Source organism: Schistocerca nitens, chromosome 4 (assembly GCF_023898315.1).
Source record: "Schistocerca nitens isolate TAMUIC-IGC-003100 chromosome 4, iqSchNite1.1, whole genome shotgun sequence".
NCBI classification, from domain to species: domain Eukaryota; kingdom Metazoa; phylum Arthropoda; class Insecta; order Orthoptera; family Acrididae; genus Schistocerca; species Schistocerca nitens.
In genome coordinates this window covers 606702854-606728183 of record NC_064617.1, presented here as the reverse complement: position 1 = coordinate 606728183, position 25330 = coordinate 606702854, and the positions used below count along the sequence as shown (strand labels likewise).

At 39.6% G+C, this 25330-nt stretch overlaps 1 protein-coding gene across 2 annotated transcripts in view; it reads left to right on the top strand.

Annotated features, from left to right (window-relative positions):
- The first annotated feature begins 2332 nt into the window (after positions 1 to 2332).
- Positions 2333 to 25330, top strand: part of LOC126252918 (uncharacterized Golgi apparatus membrane protein-like protein CG5021) — an 87112-nt gene continuing 64114 nt past the window's right edge. For both annotated transcript variants that reach the window (XM_049953904.1, XM_049953903.1), the window contains exons 1-3: positions 2333 to 2421; positions 3065 to 3132; positions 3218 to 3372. In XM_049953904.1, the coding sequence (XP_049809861.1) occupies positions 2407 to 2421; positions 3065 to 3132; positions 3218 to 3372 (238 nt within the window). In that variant the 5' untranslated portion in view covers positions 2333 to 2406. The remainder of the gene's footprint in view (positions 2422 to 3064; positions 3133 to 3217; positions 3373 to 25330) is intronic.

The following is a 25330-nucleotide window of genomic DNA, read 5'->3' as shown; positions in this document are numbered from 1 at the left end:
AGATGAGTTACCCCAAAACATTATTCCATATCACATTATTGAATGAAAATATGAAAAATATGTTAACTTACTGATTTGTCTCTCCCCAAGATTTTTTCCAATTTAAATTTTCATCAGTATGGATTCCTAAGCATTCTGAAGTTTCCACCCTATTTATTATTCTTGTAATACCCATAGATGTGCAGAACTGAATATGTTGTGTCTTTTTTAAAATTTAGGGTAAGACCATTTGCAGAAAAGCAGTCAATGATTCTTTTAAGAACTTTTTTACCATTCCTTCTCTTTCTGTGTATATGTTTGGATTGATTACAATACAAGTCTGGTTGCTGTACATTAGACAGATGATTGGCTGCATGTATGAGGAATGGAAGTGGACCTAAGATTGAAACTTAGTGAACCACATACATGATTTCTCCCCAGACAGAATTATGTTCCTAGACTATATTGATTAAATTATGAAGTAGAACTTTTTGCATTCTTTTGGTTAGATATGACGGTAAATATTGGTTGTCAATATCATCAATCTTATAACATGTTACTTTGTCTATGAGAATACTGTGATTAACACTGTCAAATGCCTTAGAGGTCTCACAATGTAGCAGCTGGCACTGTTTTATTATTTAACTCTTGTAAAATCTTTTGAGTGAACCTGTAAATAGCATTCTCAGTAGAGCAACCTTTCTGAAACTCAAACTGTGATTTACTAAAGATAATGCTGTTGCTAAGTTGAGATACTGTTCTAGAATACAACACCTCCTCAAAAATGTTGGAGAATGATGTCACCACTAAAAAAGTTTGGTAGTTATTGACATCTCTCTTCTGACCTTCCTTAAAGAGAGCTTTGACAATGGCATATTTCAGTCTCCTTGTAAAAATGCCTTGAGTTAGTGATGTATGACATATTTTGGATACGACTGGGCTTATTACATGGGAATAGACGTTTAGTGCTCTCTTAGCTACACCACCAAAACCAGATGAGCTATTATTTTTGGCAGAACGTATAATTTCCCTAATTTCAGAAGAAGTTTGTAATACATTCATATGATTGAATTTTATGGGAGGTTACATTTTTAATATACTGCTGTGATTTCGCCCCTGAACTGTTTGTCCCTATGCTTTCTACTGTATTTAAGAAATGATTATCAAATGCATTTGCTGCCTGTAACTCATCATTTATAGCATTTCCATCCAGTTCAATAGTGATGATGTCTTCTTCTGTGGCTGATTGTCTGTCATTTATTTAACTACATATAGCCTTAAGTTTGTTGTCAGAAGCACTGATTTCCAACATTATGTGCATGTTCCTTGATTTTTAGTAATCTTTCTTAGTAATTTTGAGTAGTTTCTGTAGTACGCAACTACTGCAGGATCCCTATTTCTTCATGCCAAAAGATACATTTCCTTTTTCTTTCATGAGACATTTTAATCCCTCTAGCGATCCATGGTTTTTTACATGACTGTTTAGTGTCTTTTCTGATTAGTTTATGCAGAAAGCTGTTTCTAAATAATGATTCGAACTTATCACAGAACAGATTAAATTTAATGTTAGCGTTTGTTTCCTTATGAATTACATCCCAGGTCATCCTGTAATGTATTCTTAAAAACATTTTTCCTGAAGTCATTAATTATTCTAACTGATTCCCATTGAGGAGTATCTGTAGTGTAAGGCACTATGTTATTTATACTAACTAACTGTGCATCAAGACTAAATAGAGCATTTGTCCCTGGGTAAACAGTGATTGTCTTGCTTTGAGCTTCATCAAAGCAAAACATTATCAATTAGATGCCTAGTATTTTTATCCACCCGTGTTGGAAAGTTGATTACTGAGATGAAATTCTGGGACCAAATAAAGTTTACAGATCGTTTTCCTTATCACAATCCTTTAGAAAATCTACAGCGAAGTAACCACAGGCTAATAATTACTTGCTGTTATCTGACAGATATCACGATAAGGAATCCAGATTCCTCATAAACAGTTCAAGATTTCCCAGTGGTGGTCTATATACTGATACAATTAAAAGTCAATTATTTTTCAGTATTAGTTCACAAGCACACACTTGGATGTGCATATCACGACAAAATCTTTGTATGTTAATGTTTTTGAAGTTGCGTTCTGCCTTCATATGTGTAACAACTGCTTTTCCCTGCAATAGTGTAATCTTTTATATGTTTTTTCCTGGCATATTAAAGAATTTTCTTAGGGTTAGTGGTACGAATTCATACTAGTCAGCCACACTCTTATTTCAGAACCTTGTTTGTCTTCCAAATACTGGAATATATTGTCTTTCACAGTTTACTTTGATATGATGAGTCCTTAAACGATAACTTTGATTTGCCAGCTGTTGATGCGCGTCAGTGGCATAGCTTTCACTGACACATGGTAGTTTCAGTCAAAACAGCGAAAAATGGCGTCTGCTTCGGTGAGTTGTGCTTATGTTTACACTACGGAATAATGAAAGTAAACATACAATTCGATCATGAAATGTAAATTGTTGACGTTTCACTGTTGAGATGACGCTGTTTCAAAACTCTGAGAGTTACGTATCCTGTTAAGCGTTGAACCACTTGAGTATATATGACGAGACTTTTTGGAAGATTCTTTATAATACGTCAGCTTGCACTAATGCTTAACTTATCTCTTCATAAATCTTTATTATTTGTCGTGCATTAATCTAAGAAACTAAAGGCATTTTTGGAAACTAGGGAGGAGATACCGGTAGTGTATTTTACTCAGAACATTATTGTTGAATGAAAAGTACCCAGCTGTGGAATCTTAATTGAAACAGGCGTAGCGGCTTAGAATCGAACTTAGATCGTTCGCATTTGTCAGTGTTTTATCATTTAGCAGCTCGGTAGAGCCTCTAGTACACTGCAAATCGTCATATGTCTACTAATTCGCTCATACTGTGACGAACCTCGGAAAATGCCCGGTTCTAGTTTGGAGTCCTTATTGCTATTTAAAAAATTGTTTCTAATTCATATTAAGTCTTTTAAATTTGGTAACTTGCTCTACACATCGATTCCGATTCTGTTAACTTAATATTTTATTCAATATTATTTCAGGCGCCTCTTTTAGACGATGACACGCTGGCGTTTGGCGAAGAGGAGGAAATAAACTCTAAGAAAATAGTGTAAGACAAGTATTTCTATTAACCAGTTGATTTCTCATTTCCATAATTACTTGTGGTTTACTAAAAAAAAGCTGTCATTTTACAGGCACCCATATGTCACATTTTTCCATTTATCCTTTAGAGTATCAGCGCTGCTAGTGTACATGTTATGTGGCCTGTTCAGTACTAGTTTCATAGCGAGTTTTGTGACGATAGTGTTGCTTCTGTCAATGGATTTTTGGACTGTGAAGAATATTACAGGTATGTTTATGGCTTGTATTATCAGTTTTTGGAGTCATAATTGTTCTTAATTTGTGAAATTGTGATAAACTATATATCCTGATTATGTGCTTTCGGCAAATCTGAATGAACTAATTATTTTGGCATGATGTCAAAATATTTTCTTATTGCATTGTCTGTAGTTTTCCAGTTTTTGTCACGTGAACGCCTGTTAAATGCATCTGAAAATTGATTTGAAGTTTGTTTCTTCATGATTTTATGGTGTTGGTTGTAATCATTTTCAGCTTATACTTTGTCCATTTGATTTAGTACTACGGCAAAAGAAATATTGCCTATATTGACTGCTGCCTTCCAGTTTAAAATCAAGCTCTTTTCTTGAATCCCTGAATATCATTTGTGAAATAGATGTTGCAGCTACTGTAGACTTATTCTAGAGTTTGTCCTAATAAATGAACATCCCTTTGAAATTATTGTACCACTTGAGGCAAAACACAAAAATTCAACTTATGATTGCATTTTGAATCTCTCAGTGTTTGTTATAAATTTATGTTATATCTCAATGATTTGATGTCATTTTTGATAATGCATTATCCATTTTTATAATAAAGAGAAGAGCAGTTCTTTCTCCTTGGTTGTTGAAGATACCCGGTCATTTGTTTGTTAATCCTCCTTCTCAGGAAATGTTTGTCATCTGTCTGTAACAGCAGTTTGACCCCCTTATCAATTTTGTTTTCTATGGATGTGATGCAAGAAAATAGTTAACTGACCTAAACAAAATATTGGGAAGGTTCTTTCCTTTCTATGTATTGTTTTGGGTTGTATGATGTTTTTGTCTTAATGATTAAAGAAGACCAATTTTCAGAGGTGACGTGTTTATTTCATGGTTATTTTGCGTACGTAGTGTTTGTTAAACTGTTGTATAGCGGCTTTGGATAGCCATTTCCTGAAGCATTGCAATAATTGTGTAGTAGATAGCAATTTGTTAGGAGGGATTTTACACGACAGTGAACATCCAGTCCCATCTTATGGCAAACAATATTTTTTATAGAGCAGATATTATTTTAGTGATCAGAGCGAGGGATTTTGTACACAATATTAGCCTTTCTATAATCTCAGTAGATTGTTTGTACACTGTATCTCTGAAAAGGGACCATAATATACGCATTAATATTATGATATAATAGAGGGAAACATTCCACGTGGGAAAAATATATCTAAAAACAAAGAGGATGTGACTTACCAAACGAAAGCGCTGGCAGGTCGATAGACACACAAACATACACACAAAATTCTAGCTCGCAACCAACGCTTGCTTCGTCAGGAAAGAGGGGAGGAAAGGGAAAGACGAAAGGATGTGGGTTTTAAGGGAGAGGGTAAGGAGTCATTTCAATCCCGGGAGCGGAAAGACTTACCTTAGGGGGAAAAAAGGACGGGTATACACTCGCACACAAACACATATCCATCAACACATATACAGACACAAGCAGACATGTCTTTGAATATGGGTTTCCACTAATGTGCAGGTCCTGCCCGTCGAATCTAGTCTCACCGACCTGCCCGCATGCTGGTTTGTCTGTTTGTGGTGTAATGCAGCAGATTTTCACGGTTTATCCTTGGATCCAGGACTGCAGTGCTCCTCAGCAGGCCATGGGCGAAGGATTTCAGGAATTGCAACTGTCCCACTTGCAAGTACATTGTAAAGTGTGGCATTTTATAGACATTTTATTTGTTACAGTACATTTTGGCACTTCAAAAGTAGTTAAATGTTAAAAAGTTGTTTGTTGCTGGCAGTTTGTATGCTATGTACTCATATATTTCTCAAAAGAAAAACCACAAAATACATGTACAATAATAGATATACCACAGTGGGCAATAACTGACAGTAATGAACATAGTAGAACCAACATTTGATTGGCAGTCACCTACAGTGTTGCTTTACACAATTCTTCCATACCTTATACACTTCTTTCAAGAGGCCTACTTTTCTCTGAGGCTATTTCTGAAATCAATGAAGTTATTTTAAATCTGTCTTGCATTTCCAAGGAAATGCGTATTTTTGTCACCAAATGTGTTTTGTTTTATTGAAATAAAATAACATCAGTGGTCCTAATGAAACATATACAATTTGGCTTTCTTCTCCATTCGTTACAAAATATGTTGATGTTAGTACTGAAGATTTTTGTGCTCACATCACGTAACAGCTCCATCTGGTTGCATAACGAACAGTCCACTGCTGTTTCTCATATATGAGGGGCATTTGAAAAGTCCGTGCAAAAATAAAAACTACTTACATGTTTGGGGTAAACCTTTTTTATTTTTCGACATAGTCTCCTTTTAGACTTACACACTTCGTCCAACGCTGTTCTAATTTGTTGATCCCTTCCAAGTAATAGGAATTGTCCAAGTCTGCAAAATAGCTATTAGTTGCTGCAATCACCTCCTTGTTTGAATAAAATCTTTGTCCCACCAGCCATTTCTTCAAATTGGGGAACAAATAGTAGGCTGAGGGAGCCAAGTCTGGAAAATAGGGGGATGTGAACGAGTTGGAATCCTATTTCCAATAATTTTGTGACCACAACTGCTGAGGTGTGTGCTGGTGAACTGTCGTGATGGAAAAGGACTTTTTGCGGTCCAATCGCCGGCGTTTTTCTTTTACTCTGTTTTCAAACGGTCCAATAGCAATGAATAATATGCACCTGTAATAGTTTTACCCTTTTCCAGATAGTCGCTGAGGATTATCCCTTGCGAATCCCAAAAGACAGTCGCCATAACCTTTCCGGCCAAAGGCATGGTCTTTGCCTTTTTCGGTGCAGATTCTCCCTTGGTAACCATTGTTTAGATTGGTCTTTGGTCTCAGGAGTATAGTAATGTATCCAAGTTTCATCCACAGTGACGAAACGACACTTAAAGTCCTGCGGTTTCTTCCTGAACAGCTGCAAACCATCGTTGCAGCACTTCACATGATTCAGTTTTTTTGGCCAAGTGTGAGCAATCGTTGCGCCCTAAAACACTAATCATCCTCATCATCATCGTGAGCAATCTTGGAACCCATCTTGTGGATAGTTTTCTCATGTCCAAATGTTTATGCAAAATATTATGTTCCTGTTCATTTGAGATGCCCACAGCACTAGCAATCTCACGTACCTTAACTCTTCTGTCATCCATCACCATATCATGGATTTTAACAATTATTTCTGAAGTCGTAACTTCCACAGTAGGAGTAATTCGGAGTAGGTATTAAAATTCATGGAGAAGAAGTAAAAACTTTGAGGTTCGCCGATGACATTGTGATTCTGTCAGAGACAGCAAAAGACTTGGAAGAGCAGTTGAACGGAATGGACAGTGTATTGAAAGGAGGATATAAGATGAACATCAACAAAAGCAAAACGAGGATAATGGAATGTAGTGAAATTAAATCGGGTGATGCTAAGGGGATTAGATTAGGAAATGAGACACTTAAAGTAGTAAAGGAGTTTTGCTATTTAGGGAGTAAAATAACTGATGATGTTCGAAGTAGAGAGGATATAGGATGTAGACTGGCAATGGCAAGGAAATCGTTTCTGAAGAAGAGAAATTTGTTAACATCGAGTATAGATTTAAGTGTCAGGAAGTCGTTTCTGAAAGTATTTGTATGGATTGTAGCCATGTATGGAAGTGAAACATGGATGATAAATAGTTTGGACAAGAAGAGAATAGAAGCTTTCGAAATGTGGTGCTACAGAAGAATGCTGAAGATAAGGTGGGTAGATCACGTAACTAATGAGGAGGTATTGAATAGGATTGGGGAGAAGAGAAGTTTGTGGCACAACTTGACTAGAAGAAGGGATCGGTTGGTAGGACATGTTTTGAGGCATCAAGGGATCACAAATTTAGCATTGGAGGGCAGCGTGGAGGGTAAAAGTCGTAGAGGGAGACCAAGAGATCAGTACACTAAGCAGATTCAGAAGGATGTAGGTTGCAGTAGGTACTGGGAGATGAAGAAGCTTGCACAGGATAGAGTAGCATGGAGAGCTGCATCAAACCAGTCTCAGGACTGAAGACCACAACAACAACAACTTCCACAGGTCGTCCAGAATGTTCAGCATCATATGGCTACTCCGAAAATTTTGAAACCACTTATAAATTGTTCTAATCGAAGGTACAGAGTCACCATAATGTTTATCAAGCTTCTCTTTTAGTCTCCCGAAGCATTTTGCCTTTCATAAAGTAATGTTTAATCACTATAGGAAATTCTTTTTTGTCCATTTTTTGACAATCACTCGACTTCCTTGATTCACACTAATGCCAAACATGAAGAAATAGACCAACATGGCTGAAACTTGGTGTGTGTTCTTTCCAAAGATGCTACTAACTAAACATGACCTCGATACACGCTGTTGGTGCCATCTCTCGGACTTTGCATGGACTTTTCAAATGCCCCTCATATGTAAATGATCTACCGCCTAATGTACAACAAGCAGAATTAGTTTTTTGCAGATCACACCAGTATTGTAATCACTTCCAGTATACGTACAGAAATAGAAGAATTGGCGAACAAAGTTCTCAAAAGCATCATTGACTGGTTTTCTGTGAATGGTCTCACCCTGAATTTCACAGACACACACCATATTCAGTTATGCATCTCTAGGGGTACTGCACCAGTGATAAGTGGTGATGAAATAATACATAGGGTGGAAACTTCAAAATTCTGAGGTATCCATATTGATGAGGATTTAAACTGGAAAAACACATTTTGGAACTCCTAAAACAACTTAGTTCAGCCACTTTTGCACTTAGAATCATAGCAAATTTTTGGGAGAGAGAAATCAGTAAGTTAACATATTTCGCTTATTTTCATTCAGTAATGTCATGTGGAATAATGTTCTGGGGTAACTCATCTTTAAGAAAGAAGGTCTTCATTGCCCAAAAATGTACTGTAAGAATAATATGTGGTGCTCACCCGCCATCATCTTGTAGACATCTGTTTAAGGAGTAGGGCATTCTGCCTATTGCTTCACAGTATATTTATTCCCTCATGAAGTTTGTTGTAAATAATCCCCTACACTTCAAAAGGAACAATGAGATACGTAATTACAATACTAGAAGAGAAAACAACATTCATTTCTCAACATTAAAGACAATCTTAGCACGGAAAGGGGTGCACAGTGCTGCAACAAAAATTTTTACCACTTATCCAGTGATATAAAATGTCTCACAGACAGCAAGGTAAAATTTGAAAGAAAATTGAACCATCCTTGACAACTTCTTTTCCGTAGAAGAATTTCTATATTTGTAATGTGTAAAAGGTGGTGGGTAGGAATTTCTAACTCTATCTATATATTGTGTTTTCATTTTGGGGGAGAAAAAAATTATATGGTGACTTTTAGAGTACAAATAGATGTACAAATTAATTTGCAATATGAATGTAAAATGATCCATTCCACATCATGATGATTTATCACCCAAAATGATCTGTAACTAACTGAGTGACTAACTCACTAACTAAAAGGAGAACCATTGTTTGTGTAGACTTGTGTGTTCAGTTTCTCGCAGATAATATTGACTGACAGTGCCTGGAGTTGTTGGCATCTAGGTTTGGATTCCTCTCGGCAGTAAAATTCTCAAAGTATTGGAGGACATAGTGCAGCAGCTACCTACAGACAGTTTGTTTATAGACCAAACAACCTGAAAGGACTTAACAATAACCCAATAACCAGTGGTCTGTCTGATCAGTGTTGTCAAATGTTAACAGGGAAATAAATACAATGCCCAAATAATTTTAGGAGTAAAAATATCTCTCCACAACTCCCTGTGTCTGCAGCCAGAATGAATTCTCTGTCTGCAGAGAAGACATTTCTTCTTTCACATTTCCAGTCTTGTGTTCTCAGACGCGACAGTGGGCACTTGTGGTATTCTCAGGATGCTTTTCTGGAACTTCAGCTACTACTGCTGAGCTGTAGCCTATGTGTATAGGGTAGCAGATGGACACTGCCCTCTTCTACTTTAAACCCACCTTAACTGACACTCATAAATACTGATGCTGGGGTGATTTGGGAATAAAGTACAAGTATTGGCTTGGGCTTAATTGGCTGCTGCATCTACATGCCTAGCAGAGGGTAATAAACACTAATCTTGTGAAATGTAATCAACAGCAGGAAACATAGTGCCATTGCTAAAGCATGAGCTGTTAAGGAATGTCTAAAACTCCATGACCCAGTCTGACCCTGTCAGTATGCATATCAGTTAGTTTTGCATGAAGATTTTGTTTAGGAGCATTGTCAAGTGCTACACTTTAGTATTTTCGAGCGTTGCAGTGCTGTAGCTGGATACCTGATTATTATGTACATGATTCACATTTAGCTTTTCTGTTCATTCAAATGTACAGGGTGTAACTAAATTATGTTTATGGACTTCACTTGGGATGGGGATCAAGACACTTGATTTTAGCATAAGAACTCATGACTGAGAACATGCAAAATGCCACAACACATGTTGTTCCGTGACTCTTGCTGCCTGTCATCTGGGTCCACTTACAAGTAGGGCCTGATGTGACAACCACCAACACAAACACAGATATGATATGTCCATACTATGTTCCAATACAGTTACCAGTCCCTTCCTCTCCAGCATCTGCTGCAGCCCTAGCCCATGCCAGTAGGACTTCTTGGATGCCACAGGGGTCTCGTAGATCAAGGATTTCATGTGACCCCACAAGTAGTAGCTTAGTGGGTTAAAATTGGGAGAACATGAAGGCAAAGCAGTCGGCTCACCATAACATATTCACTGTTGCCCACACTGATGGCTCAGATGATCTCTGACCACGCATGGAAAATAAGGGGATGTGCCATAATGCTGGAACCAAGTTAGATGCACGTGAAGTGCACGTCTTCCAGGAGCTTGTGCAGTACGCTGTCAAGGAATTGCAAGTGCACGGCACCTGTGAGATGTTATGGAAGAAGGTATGGCTCAGTCACATGACCATGCAGGAACTGTGCCCAAATGTTTCGTTTGTATCATTTCCGAAACCCACGGGTGTGAGCAGCATGGTGGTTTTCATCAGCCCACACACAACTGTTGTGGGAACTGAGAACACATTCTCTGGTGAACTTGGCTTCACCCTGAGGAAAAATGTCTGCTGTGGAAAGTCTGGCTCATCCACATAATGGTGCAAAACTATCTGCAGAACTGACTTGTGATGAAAAAGCCTTTGTCCGCATTGCGTGTACCTTCTGGGGATGGAATGGGTGTAGCTACTGCTCACGGAGAATGCACCATACAGATCAGTGATCCTCATTCAGTGTACCTGCTATGTTTTGATACTCATTGTTGTGTCCTTTTCCACTGCATGGAGCACAGCCTCTTTAAACTGTGGTGTGCAGCACCGTAGTTAGCCCTAGTGATGGTGAATGTAACTGTCTCCAAGGCCTGTTGGTACACTATAGCAAAGAGGAAGTGCCAAGATGTTTGGTACTGTGAAAAATGTTCCACATAAAACTGATGAGCATCCCTCCCATTGCATTGAGCTTCACCATACAATAACATAAGGTCAGTGTATTCCACAAATCTGTAGTTAAACATTGGTCAACAGCAACACATTAAAAATGAAATTTACTTGAAGCTGGCATTGTATACTGTAATGTATGATTGCTACTGTATAGCAGTACAGTGTGAACAAAGATCGGAAGCACAGCAGCATGTACTAATCTCTCTGGGAAGATCACAAACTCAACTGAATGCCATGTAAACAAATGGTAGTGGGTGTGGAACATCAGGTGACCCATGAATGACATATGTAATAACCTAGTCTGTGGCACCAAAAATGCTGTAGCTTTGAACGTGTGATGTTGCATTTTGTGTAGTGCAGGAAAACTGTACATTTTCAGGTATGAATTCCTATGCTAAACTTAACCATCTTGGTCCCCACTAGAAGTCCTCAACACCTGTAAAGGGAGTTTAGTTACATCCTGTACAGGTTGGCATTTTCCATCTCAGCGTTTGTTTTTCTGTTGTAAACAGCTCCGTGCCCGCATTTGCCAGCTTATAAAATGACAGAAACAGGAGTGTTGGGAGAGGTACGTGTCCACCATTGGGTGTCATACGTCACCTTCCCAAGTCTGGATGAAGATCAGACGTCTCTTTGGGTACCAGACCCCAACAGATGTCCCTGGCATTAACATCATTATCTACTGACGCAAACGCAATTGCCGAGCACTGGACTCAAGCCTCTGTGTCAGAGAACTATCCCCCAGCCTTTTGCACCCTCAAACGGTGGATGGAAAGGAAAGTTCTCTCGTTCACTACACGTCACAGTGAACCCTATAACACCCCATTTACAGAGTGGGAACTCCTCAGTGCCCTTGCACATCGCCCCGACACAGCTCTTGGGCCAGATTGGACCCACAGTCAGATGATTAAACATCTCTTGTCTGACTACAAGCGACATCTTGTCATCTTCAACCAGATCTGGTGCAATAGCGTCTTTCCATGGCAATGGCAGGAATGCGCCATCATTCCAGTGTTCAAACCCGGTCAAAACCCTCTTGACGTGGGTAGCTACCAGCCCATCAGCCTCACCAACGTTCTTTGTAAGCTGCTGGAATGATGGTGTCTCGGCGGTTGGGCTGGGTCCTGGAGTCACGTGGCCTACTGGCTCCATGTCAGGGCGGCTTCCGCCATGGGTCGCTCTATCATTGATATCTTGTGTCCCTCTAGTCTGCCATCTGAACAGCCTTTTCCAGATGCCAACATATGATTGCCGTCTTTATTTTATTTATGTAAAGCATACGACACGACCTGGCAACATCGTATCCTTGCCACCTTGTATGAGTGGGGTCTCCGGGGCCCGCTCCCAATTTTTATCCAAAACTTCCTGTCACTCTACTTTCCATGTTCAAGGCGGTGCTTCCCATAGTTACCCTTTATTCAGGAGAATGGCATTCTGTAGGGCTCCATATTGAGTGTCTCTCTATTTTTAGTGGCTATTGATGGTGTGGCAGCAGCTGTAGGCCCCTGGTCTCACCTCTGTATGCGGATGACTTCTGCACTGTACTGGTGTTGCTGAGCAGCACCTGCAGGTAGCCAGTCACAAGGCACAGTCATGGGCTCTAGCCCGTGGCTTCCAGTTTTTAGCCACGTAGTCGTTTCATGCATTTCTGTCAGTGTCGCACTGTTCATCCAGAACCAGAACTTTACCTTATTGACAATCCACTCACTGTAGTGGAGACATATTGATTCTTATGACTGGTTTTCGGTGCCACATTGACTTGGCTACCTCACCTTCGTCAGCTTAAGCTGAAGTGCTGGCAGCACCTCAGTGCCCTCCGCTGCCTGAGCAGCACCAACTGGAGTGCAGATCGCTCTACGCTGCTGCAGCTCTACAGAGCCTGTGTTCAATCCCGCCTTGACTACGGGAGTGTGGTTTATGGTTTGGCGGCGCCCTTAGCGTTGCATTTACTTGACCCAGTGCACCACTGTGACATTCGACTAGTAACGGGAGCTTTTAGAACGAGTCCAGTGATCAGTGTCCTGGTGGAGTCCTTCCCGTTACCACCTCTCCTCGAGGTCCATTCACGTACACCTCCATGGTTTACACCTAGGCCGCAGATTCTTCTGGACCTTTCGCATGGCCCTAAGACTCTGTTAACCCTGCGGCTCTCCGCTATCACTTCCTCTCAATTCTCGACATGTACCGGGGCCATGAAGTGGTTTACACCGACGGCTCAATGGCTGATGGTCACGTAGGCTTTGCATATGTTCATGGAGAACATATTGAACAGCACTCCTTGCCAGATAGCTGCAGTGTTTTCAATGCAAAGCTGGCGACCATTTCTCGTACTCTTGAGCACATCCGCTCATGCCCTGGCGAGTCATTTCTCCTGTGTATTGACTCCTTGAGCAGCCTACAAGCTGTCGACCAGTGCTACCCTTGCCATCATTTGGTAGCGTCCAGTCAGGCGTCCATCTATGTCCTGGAACGGTCCCTTCATTCAGTGGTGTTTGCGTGGGCCCCTGGACACGTCAGAATCCCAGGCAGTGAACTTCATGACAGGCTGGCCAAACAGGCTGCGATGGAAACCGCTCCTGGAGATGGGCATCTTCGAGACTGACCTTCATTGTGTCTTATGCCACAGAGTTTTTCAGCTTTGGGAGATGGAATGGTATAACAGTACGTAGAGCAAACTGCACGTCATTAAGGAGACTACGACTGTGTGGAAGTCTTCCATGTGGTCTTCTCGCAGGGAATCAGTTGTCCTCTGCCGGCTCCGCATTGGCCGTATGTGGCTAATGCATTCCCAGCACCCTACCATTGGTGTTGGGTGACAATGCCTCAACAGGAGCTTTAGCTTTGTTTTATTTGTGAGGTTTTATCATTTGATGTAAGTTTTAGCACATACCCTTTGTCCTCTGTGTCTTCCATGCTAGTGCTTTTAGGGCGGAGGTTTTAATGTGTTGCAGAGTGGCTTGATTCTCCTTTTTATTCTCATGGTCAGCCAGCCATGGTAATTTGCTCTCTTGTTTTGATCTCTTCTACATGTTTCTTGCATCTGTCTGTGGTTTTCTTGTCCAAATTTGTCCATTTTAGTGTTTGTTCCTCTTCTGTCATTCTTGTGGTTTTCTCCTTTCTTCCTGCTGTATTTTGTATGTCTCAATTATTGTACTCCCACCCTTGTGGAATTATTTTAATCGGAATGAGGGACTGATGACCTAGCAGTTTGGTCCCTCCCTACCTCTTTTAAACAGACCAACCAACCAACCGAATAGGTAGCCCACTCCTTCAATTATAGTTGGTGGTGACTTCAAATTACCCTTGATAAGCTGGAAAAATTATATGTCTAAAGCTCGTGGCAGGCATAAAAGTCATCCGAAATTGGACTGAATGCTTTCCCAGAAAATTATTTTGAGTAATTAGTTCATGAGCTCCCTTGAAGCGTAAATGGTTGTGAAAGCATACTTGACCTCTTGGCAACAAATAATCCTGGACTAGTAGGGAGTATCATGACGAATACGGGGATTACCAACCACAAGACAGTTGCTGCTAGGCTGAATACCGTAACACCCACAACCATCAGACAGAAATGCAAAGTACATCTATTTTAAAAAGCTGATAAAAATGCTCTTAAGGCCTTTTTGAGATACAGTCTCCACTCCTTTCAATCTGATCACTTAAGCATAGAAAAGATGTGGAATGATTTCAAAGAGATATCGATGACACTTGAGAGACATATACCAGATAAATTAATAAGTGATGGTACTGACCCTCCATGGTACACAAAACAGGTCAGGTTGCTGTTGCTGAAGCAACAAAAAAAAGCATGCCAAGTTTAAAAGAATGCAAATCCCCAAGATTGGCAAAGTTTTGCAGAAGTTCGAAATATAGCATGTACTTCAATGGGAGATACTTTCAGTAATTTCCACACTGATACTTTGTCTCGGAATCTGGTAGAAAACCCAAAGAAATTCTGGTCATACATAAAGCACACCAGTGGCAACACAGTTCCGTACCTAAAGACTGGAAATTTGCTCAAGTCACACCAATACCCAAAAAGGGAAATAGGAGTAATCCGCTGAATTACAGACACACACCACTAACATCGATTTGCAGTAGGATTTTGGAACATATACTGTGTTCGAACATTATGAATTACCTCGAAGAAAACGATTTATTGACACGTAGTCAGCACGGATTCAGAAGACACCATTCTTGTGAAACACAGCTAGCTCTTTACATTCATGAAGTAATGTGTGCTATTGACAGGGGATGTCAAATTGATTCCATATTTTTAGATTTCCAGAAGGCTTTAGACACCATTCCTCACAAGCGTCTTCTAACCAAACTGCGTGCCTATGGGATATCACCTCAGTTGTACGACTAGATTCATGATTTCCTGTCAGAAAGGTCACAGCTCATAGTAATAGACAGACATTCATAGAGTTCCCCAAGGAAGTGTTATAGACCCTCTATTGTTCCTGATCTATATTAACAACATAGGAGACATTCTGAGTAGCCATCTTAGATTGTTTGCAGATGATACTGTCTTTTACCGTTGTGTAAAGTCATCAGATGACCAAATCAAATTGCAAAATGATATAGATAAGATATCTGTATGGTGTGAAAAGTGGCAATTGACCCTGAATAAATAAAAATGTGAAGTTATTCACATGAGTACTAAAAGAAATCCACTAAATTTCGATTACGTGATAAGTCAAAAAAATCTTAAGGCTGTAAATTCAACTAAATACTTAGTTATTACAATTACAAATAACATAAATTGGAATGATCACATGGATAGTGTTGTGGGTAGAGCAAACCAAAGACTGTGATTCATTGGCAGAACACTTAGAAGGTGCAACAGGTCTATTAAAGAGACTGCTTAACGACACTTGTCCACCCTATTCTGGAGTATTGCTGTGTGGCATGGGATCCGCATCAGGTGGGACTGATGGATGACATCAAAAAAGTTCAAAGAAGGGTGGCTCGTTTTGTATTATCGTGAAATAGGGGAGATAGTGCCACAGACATGATATGTGAATTGGAGTGGCAATCATTAAAAAAAAGGCATTTTTCGTTGCGACAGGTTCTTCTCATGAAATTTCAATCACCAGTTTTCTCCTCCAATTGTGAAAACTTTCTGTTGGCACCCACCTACAGAGGGAGAAATGATTACGGTAAAATAAGAGAAATCAGGGCTTGCACAGAAAAATTTAAGTACTCTTTTTTTTTCCTGCATGCCATTCAAGAGTGGAATGGTAGAGACACAGCTTGAATGTGGTTCATTGAACCCTCTGCCAGGCACTTTATTGTGAATAGCAGAGTAATCACCGCTCCAGGCAAATGCCGGGATGGTTCCTTTCAAAGGGCACGGCCGACTTTCTTCCCCGTCCTTCCCTAATCCGATGAGACCGATGACCTCGCTGTCTGGTCTCCTTCCCCAAACAACCAACCAACCAGAGTAATCACTTAGATGTAGATAATCAGGTGTTGACTTGAGGTTGGAAACTGTTGTTGAATGTTGTGACTGATGTGTAAGGCTCAGATGTTTTCAGTTTGTCCTATTATTGCAATGTTGTATAAATCTTATTGTCATTCTTATTTCCCTATTTGGTACTGTCTGTCACTGCCCACAGTCGTACTTTGCAAGTCACCATATGGTGCATGATGGAGAACACACAGGGCTAATGCTAGCCGTACTCTTCCTTTTCCACTGACATATTGAGCAAGGGGGCTTAAAAGACTTTCTATGTGCCCCTGCACAAGACATAATTTGTCTTCTCCTCTCCTCTCCTCTCCTCTCCTCTCCTCTCCTCTCCTCTCCTCTCCTGTCTTCCCCATCATGCGAGTTGTACATTAGTGGCAGTAGAACTGTATTGTAGTCAGTCAAAAATTCCAGTTCTCTAAATTTTTTCAAGAAAAGAAGTGTCTTCTCCCCTCAGGGATTCATACATCATTTTCATAGTACTTGCATGGTGATTGAACATACGGATAACAAATCCAGCAGCACACCTCTAAATTACTTTGATGTTTTTCTTCAACCCGACCTGGTGGGAGTCTCAGGCATGGGAGAAGTATTCAAGAACGGGTCATACTAGTGGTCTGTACATGGTCTCCTTTATAATTGAGCTACATATTCCTAGGATTGTCAAAATAAACCACTTGACCATCCCCCCCCCCCCCCCCCCCCATACTACTGCTCTTACTTGCTTCTTACATTTCATATTGCTTTGCACCATTGCACCTAGATATTTAACATGACTGTGTCAAGCAGCACACCACTAATACTGTATTTGAACCTTACAGGTTTGTTTTTCCTACTCATCTGCATTAACATAAATTTTTGTACCTTTAGAGCAGGCTGCCATTCATCACACTCAATAGAAATTCTACCCAAGTCATTCTGTATTCTTCTGCAGTCACTCAGTGTGTGTGTAGGGAACAAAGCTGTCCTTCCAAACTTCCTGTGCCACTCCTTGCGAACACCTACCACACAAGACAACATAGTCGGTTCTATTACAAAGGGCGTTTAAAAAAGTTTTGCCCAGTCATCTCTATTTTTTATTTTTTTGCAGGAGGAGAATGAAATTTTTTGTGAATATACTTGGAACGTTTAGTTATACATTGAGTCTACTCAATGTAGTCTGCATCAGCTGTGACGCATCTGGCCCAACGTTCATTCCATGATGCAAATGCTCTTTGGTAAAATTCTGGGGATTGACTTTTACATCATCGCTTGATACAGGAGATAAGGTCTTTCTCATGATCAAATGTTTTACCTCGCAGGTGGGCATTCAGACGACCAAAGAGGTAAAAGTCAGACGGAGCCAAGTCCGGACTGTAGGGAGGATGAGGAACAATTTTCCAACCCATTTTCCTGATTTTCTCCTGCATCATAAAGGCTGTATTGGGTTTGGCATTGTCATGGTGTAGTCTGATGAGGTGATCCTGAAGCTGCGGTCTGTGGGTCTTGATGGCACGTCGTAGCTTGTTCAATGACAAACAGTAACGGTCCCGGTTAATTGTGGAGCCAGGTTCCAAAAAGTCATTGAAAATGACATCACACTGATCCCAGAAGAAGTAGGCCATCCCCTTTTGGCCTTTTGTTCATGAAAGTCTTGGTTTCTTCTTCTGAGGGGAGCCAAGATGACGCCACTCCATGGATTGGGTTTTGCTCTCAGGCTCAGACAGAAACAACCATGTTTCATCCTGGGTAATGATGCCATCAAAACACTGTTTCCACTCTGCAGTAAAGGTCTTCATGAGACCCTCGCACACATTCTTCCTCATCGTTCTCATTTCTCTTGTCAGTAATCGAGGCACCCAGTGTGCACAGATTTTTCTGTACCCTAGTGACTGTATCAATGATACCACACTATCCAATGACAAACAAGTCATTTCAGCAAGCTGTCAAGTCATCACACATCTTTTTTTTTATGATTTGATCGGTAGTCTTCTTATTCACATCACTCTGCAACCCCCGCTGGATACTGCTGTAATCCACTGTGCCCTGGGAGCAACTTCCTATGAATCTATGTGACAAGAGTCATCACTGGTCTTGAAGAGGAACTCCATCACTGACCATTGTCGCAACCTGACATCTACTCTACGGTCCATTATGGCTCACCTGTAAATAAAAGAAAATACTTTCATATACCAACTTATAGCTAAATGTTCCAAGTATGTTCACAAAAAGTTTCATTCTCCTCCTGCAAAAAATTAAAAAAAATTAGAGATGACTGTGCAAAAAGTTTTGAACGGCCTTTGTACTTAAGAAGACTGCAAGCCACTCAGATGCCTGGGAACCTGTTCCATATGCTCAGACCTTTGTTAACTCTGAAGCCAGATCCTGTGTCAGACAAGTTGCTATACATGTGTTTTGACCTTGTAATTTATCATATATTTGAAAGTTGAAATAACAGATGATGTGTGTATAGGACAATATCAGTACAGATATTCATATCCACAGCCAGAAATGTAAGATTTTCCTTCTAAGTGAAAACTTTTAATGTGACCAATTTTCTTACTCGTGAGGTGGAATAGTTAAGTCATCGATGCCTCTCCCAAGTGTCTCAATAATGCTAAGAGAATGTCATCCACTTCAGGGGCCTTGTTTCCAGTTAGGCTGTTCTTCTCATGTTGTTGTATCTCCAATCTCATACTTACCTACTTTCTCTTCTCTTTCTACAATATTGTCCTCGAGTTTGTTCCCCTATATATTCTCCAGATGGGGGCACTATTTTACCTCCAGAATATTGTACCTAAGAGGATGCCATCATCATTAAGCCACTCAATGTAGAGCTGAATGCTTTTTTTTTTGGGGGGGGGGGGGGGGTAGGGAATCACTGCTGTTGTTTCCCCTTGATTTCAGCTAGTTGCAATACCAGCACAGTAAAGTCAATTGTGGCTAATGTTATAAGGCCACCTCAGTCATTTGTGGACACTGTTGTTCTTGCAACTACCAAAAAGGCTGCTGCACTTCTTCAGAAACTGCATGTTAGTTTGGCCTCTCCGGATATCCCTCCATTGTGGCTGCACCTACAGTACTGCTATCTGCAGCAGTGAAGTGTGCAAGCCACCCCACTTCAGCGAATCCATGGTTCATTATCATCAATCCGTAATGCTGTGTGGCTGTATGGCATTATATTTTGGGGTGTCATGTGGCATTATACTTTGGGCTAATTAGACAAGTTAAGCTTTTCACTGTTCTAAATTCTTGTGGTGTAAATTGAAGAGCATGCTTCAGCAACCATCTTGTGGTATAACAATGGAACAGCCTCTATAAAAATAGATGTGTTGAGTGTGCTACATGATGCTACCTGCTTTTGGGACCGAGATGGCAGACACTAATTTCCCCCACGCCCCACCAAAAAAAGCATATTACAAGAAGAGGTCCCCAGCAGTGGGATCAACTTTTTGAAACTATCTACACTGTGATGTGGGTTAAGATTCCAGGTACCACATCCGGCAGCTATTCCGCCTGGTGGGCCCTCGTTAGTGAGTGATTGATAAAAAAAATTTCAGAAATTTGTGTGATGTTCAGTAGCATTAAAAAAGTAGAACATATTGACAGGTTGCATGGTGTAATGAATAGGGTGAGGCCTTCACATGCAGAAGGTTGAGAGTTCAAATCTTGTCAGTTACTTTAATTTTTTATTGTTTTTGAAGTTTTATCAAAATTATTTTTATTTTTTTATTCAGTTGATTAGCTTGGTGCCCTCTGCTTCCCTCGTGTAGACTGTATGAGCTGCAAAGATTTTTTTGCTTTTATTGCACCAAATTTTTATATTGTTCGCAAATTGCAGCACTTTCTAAGTTTTTCACACTAATTAAGACCATATAACTATGATCTTGTCCGAATGTACTTCTGACCACAAAGTGATTCTGGTAGCTAGAGTCCGAAGCTTTTGTTAATCGTGCCTTTCATGTTCTTAAGCACATATTTCCATAGCAATTTTCATCCCCTAACAAATATTTCTTTATATCTAACCGAGAAATGAAATACCAATTTTCAAAAACTTAGCTTAAAATTTTTGAATGTAACAAAGTATTGTCTTAAAAATTTTCCTCCCCTATTGCACTCTCTTAGGGGTTGAATTTCCAGAAACACTGAAACATATATTCTTTTTACTTCTAACTGAGAAATCAAATACTAATGCTCAGAGATGTAGCTTTAAAAATACTTCAGTAGTTCTTAAATGATGATATATTTTTGAAAAAAGCTTTCTTCCACTTTTTCACCCCCGGAGATCAAATTTCCAAAAATGCTGAAACACATATTTCTTTAAGGTTTCAGGAATTACTGCAACCAAAGGCTGTCTTTTCTTCAATTTGTATTTATTCATGGCCGGTTTTGAATTGCCTGGAGATTTGTCATCAGATGATACAATTTACTTTGGAATATTATGGAGGTCATGCACCTGTGACAAATACAGAGATGAAAAAGTGAGCACTGTATGTGGAAAGAATATTATGATTATAAGATTAATTTGATGGTATTACTCACTGTTTTTATTCTTGTGGCAGGCACTGCTCTGGAAAACATAATGTGTGCTTACATATTTCTGACTGAGAAACCAAATACCAAATTTTTGTAGGACTAGCTTCAAAATTGCTTTAATAGTGACATTTTTCAAAAAATCATCTCTCTTCCCCCCCCCCCCCCCCCCGCCTCCCCTGCCCCCCCATAGGGTTAGAGCCCTTGATAAACGACACCTACAATACAAGATCCACACCTCCAAATTTAAAGGTTCTGTCTTTAGCAGTTTGGATGGATGATGCTGAGTTTAATCATCATATCAACTTCTTCATTTGTCCTCATTTTTCTTCCTATCATTCTTTTTTTGCTTGAAATCTTTGTTCTTGTGGCTTTAATTAATTTTGTCTTTCATGTTTTAACTGATGAATTGGCCTTTTCAAATATTTCAGTATTAGCCTATAATTGGTAAGTATAATTAAATTCCCCTTCACAATTATTCTGAGTGGAAAAGGAATGAATAAAGAAAAAAACTGAGAACGGGTAAAAAAAACTTCAAACAATGATAAAAATGATGTGACAAAGGAGTAGAAATAAAAAAGAATACATTTAAACCAATTAATTGAATAAAAATAATGATTAGTCATTTCAATAAAGAATTAAAACTGAAAAATTTAAAGCACCTGTCATTATTTGAACCCATGATATTCTTCATTAAACCACACAACCTATTTAAAAAATACTACTTTTTACCACTATTGAGTGTCATGCAAATTTTTTTATATCAATTACTCACAAAGGAGGGCCCACCAGGGTGAATGGCCGTAGGGTATGGTACCTGGGACCTTAACCTACATCACCATGTTGACTGTTCAAGAAAATCGATCCCACCACTGTGGACATCCCTGTGTCAGCAGTCAAATGGATTATTGGATAGTAAAAACACCCAGTCAGCTATGATGGTCCTCATGGTCTGGACATCAAAATTAAAAGCTGCTTTCCTACTTTGGGTGCATCAAGTATTTTAAATGCTATTATTACTATAGTGTATTTAAAAAAGTAGTTGTGAGGTGGTTTCATCATTCTGTGTCTGTAATATGTAGCAGGGTTCTTAAAACCAGTTAAGAGATGTCTTAACAGAGCGTTGCTTGTAGAAACAGCCATTTCACAGCTAGCTATGAACCTCCTGAATCAAAACAACAAGAAAATACCCATTGTAGTAGAAATTCATCCCACTGTTTTTGTACAGTCAATGTGCAGTAACATGTAATGACAGTTGCCCCTTGGGACTGTAGAGTTTCATTGGATGTGGGCAGATGAAGGGAAGATTGAAGGTCTTAAAATAATTAAAGAGGTAAATGGTGTTTGAGAAAAAAAGGCAGCATTTAGTTAGACAACTTAAGTACAGATTATAATGCTGGGTTCATTAGATGAAAACTGGGACCAATTTCATTGCCCACCATCTACTGAAAACATTGCAATCTTTTTGGTTATTTGTGGACATACAGTGCTGAATATAATGAGTGGCTGATAATCTTCAAGAAGGATTTGAACAAGTAAATGGTGGCATTAGGTGATAAGTTTTGGGTATGACTTTGTTTAATGTGGCAACGATATGACATTGTTTAATGTGGCAACGAATAGTATTGTCAAACAATAATAGTGAGGTGGTAGGAGTGGACAAATAGCACTGTTCTTGCAAGTTTTCATCAGAGAGCAGCGTTTGTTCATTGTATCATTCCAGTTACCTTTGTGGCCATTGTCTATTGAAAATTGTGAACATTGGTAAATTTTAAAAATTTAGGCAGGTGTCTGAGTCTGACTTCTGATGAGAGGCTTCCATAAACTGGGCACACAAGAGATTTTAGTGATGGGCCACAGATAACGCCAGTAGGATTTTTGAACACCTGCAGTCCCTACCTGTGCGTTAGTGGAGGCACAACCTTCAGACTGTTACATGCAACTCTGGGAGCTGGTGATCGAGCCTCACAGTGGGTACACACAGGGGTAGATTTCTCTGACGAGACTTACGAAGTCCATGAGCTTTCAGCAAGCCGGTGGCTGACCTGCTACTTCTACAGAACATCACACTCACGTCAGCTACCCTGTAATGTTTCTCACATGATTTTAAAGAAACTATTCAGTAAAAAAATATTTTTTACATTATTTATAGCTTTGTGTCAGCTTCATGATGAAGTGACTATAATGTTGTTCATGGTCATAGTTTTTGTGATATTTGGCACATAAGTAACACATTGCATGAAATCCGAATGCATTGCTATAAAAAATGTGTGTTGCCAGTGCTTGATTTAACACACTGGTGCTAATGAGAAAAAAATCACAAATTTTGAGATGCAGTACAATAGCACTGTGGTTGAAGTGATGTGAAAGAAACATATTTACATTTTCAAATTTTCATAAAAGTGTTAAAACAACATTTTAAGAAGTCCAGATTTCAAAGACACCTCTGGAATCTCTCTCTCTCTCTCTCTCTCTCTCTCTCTCTCTCTCACTCACTCCACACACACACACACACACACACACACACACACACACACACATTAGACCATATATTGCTGCTCATGAAATATAGCTAACACATCAATTTTTCTTTGAAGTTGGGAGGAGATAATATGGAATTCCAGTGTAGAGAAAATGGATTGTATATAGCCTGTTTACTTCCATTCATATGAGAATGAAATATTCACTATATCCCTTATATTTCGTAAACCATTAAAGATATACAAATAAGATTTTGGCAAATGATATTGTGCAAAGAGGAGAATATTTTTCCATCTGGTAAATATGTGGAACTTTCCTATCTACCATGATGTATGAGTAATTGTAGACTTTTGCAGTGGAATGATGTAATTTTGTAAGAGTCGTAAGACAGCTGGTGAAATGAAAATTTGGTGTTGCTTTGCAGCAAGATAAGTGAAGAAATTATGCTTTTATTTTTACACTGAGAATGCACTTTTCCATAAGCTTGTGACTTGATTTGTCCTCAATTCATTTAATAAACCACTGCTTCAGGATTATGTCACAATTATAAATGATTTAGGATGTTGGCGAGGTGACATTGTGTAAATTCCACTTTCTTTTGCCGAAAGAGGCAAATTTTAACATGGCAGCAATAGAAATGTAGGTGATACTCGAAATTTACCACTGATGAATGAGTGGTTTTCAGGTGACAGTAAGTTTGTTGCCATAAGTATAGTGAAGGGGGTGGACCAGTGACCACATCAAAAAACATATGCAATTACACTGTGTAATAACTTCTTGTGAAAATTGACACATGAATATTACACAAATAAGAAAGTAAAATACAAGGTGTACAAAGAGATGGAATTGCCCTTCTCAGTTATTACTGACTTAGGTACTTCAACTGCCTTCACACACATTTCGCCTTTGATGCACATTTTCCCAAAATTAATTCTGTCCCATCTCAATGTGATAGGTGTCATAACATTTTTTAGTAGGTCTTTCTCCCTTTGAGGGGCAATCAGGTGAAAACGGAACACCTGCCACAACGGGACCATGGAATGATTCCGTTCAGAAGTAATCATCACATGTGTTAAGACATTTATCCCACTTGGAGATGAGACAGTCATTCCTTGTTCTTTAGAATGTGATCAGCCACTGACAGATCCACAACCACACCCATTCTTGCGCTTCGTCTGACTGAAACTGATGTCCATGCATGTCTTTCTTCAGGCCACCAAAGATGTGATAATCACACAGTGAAAGGTCCGGGATGGACAGAGGATGTTGCAGTATTTCCCAATCAAATCGCTGAAGCATAATGTTATCCAATTGACTGGAGGGGGGGGGGGGGACATTATCATGCAAAAGGGTGATTCCATCTGACAGCGTTCACACAGCCTGAGTTTAAATGGCAGACCCAAAAGTGGGAGTATCTCAGATCTCCCACATCAAAAAAGCCATAGCTGTTCAGACAAGTTCCGGTAAGGTCATAATTACCTCCTCCAACTGTAGGGTCCGTCTGCTTGTCAAGTTCCTCGAGCATAGACAATGAATGCATAGTGCTTTGTAGATACTTTGCAGAAACTGCCATGCACTACAAAGCCAAAGTGCCCAGGAATGCTGTCAGACAGAATCATCCTGTTACTCAATAACATCCACCCCCACACTGCCAATTGGTCGAAAGGTACATTTCAGTGATTTGGTTGGAAAACACTGTGACATCCTCTGTACAGTTTGAATCTTTTACTGTGTGATTTAAAAATCTTTGGCGGCCTACAAAAAGGCATATGTGGATGTCAGTTTGTCAGATGAGGATATGCAAGAGTGGGAGCGATTGTGGACTTGTCAAGGGCTGAACATGTTCTATGAAAAAGGAATTGATCATCTTGTTTCAAAGTGGAGTAAATGTTGTAAGGCATGCTGTGAGTACTTTTGAATGGAAACATTTCATGGTCCCGCATGGCAGGTGTTCAGTTTTTATTTCATTGCCTCTTATATGTAAGTGAATAAGTAGAAGATTTTAAAAGATTTAAAGGGAGGCTAATACATCC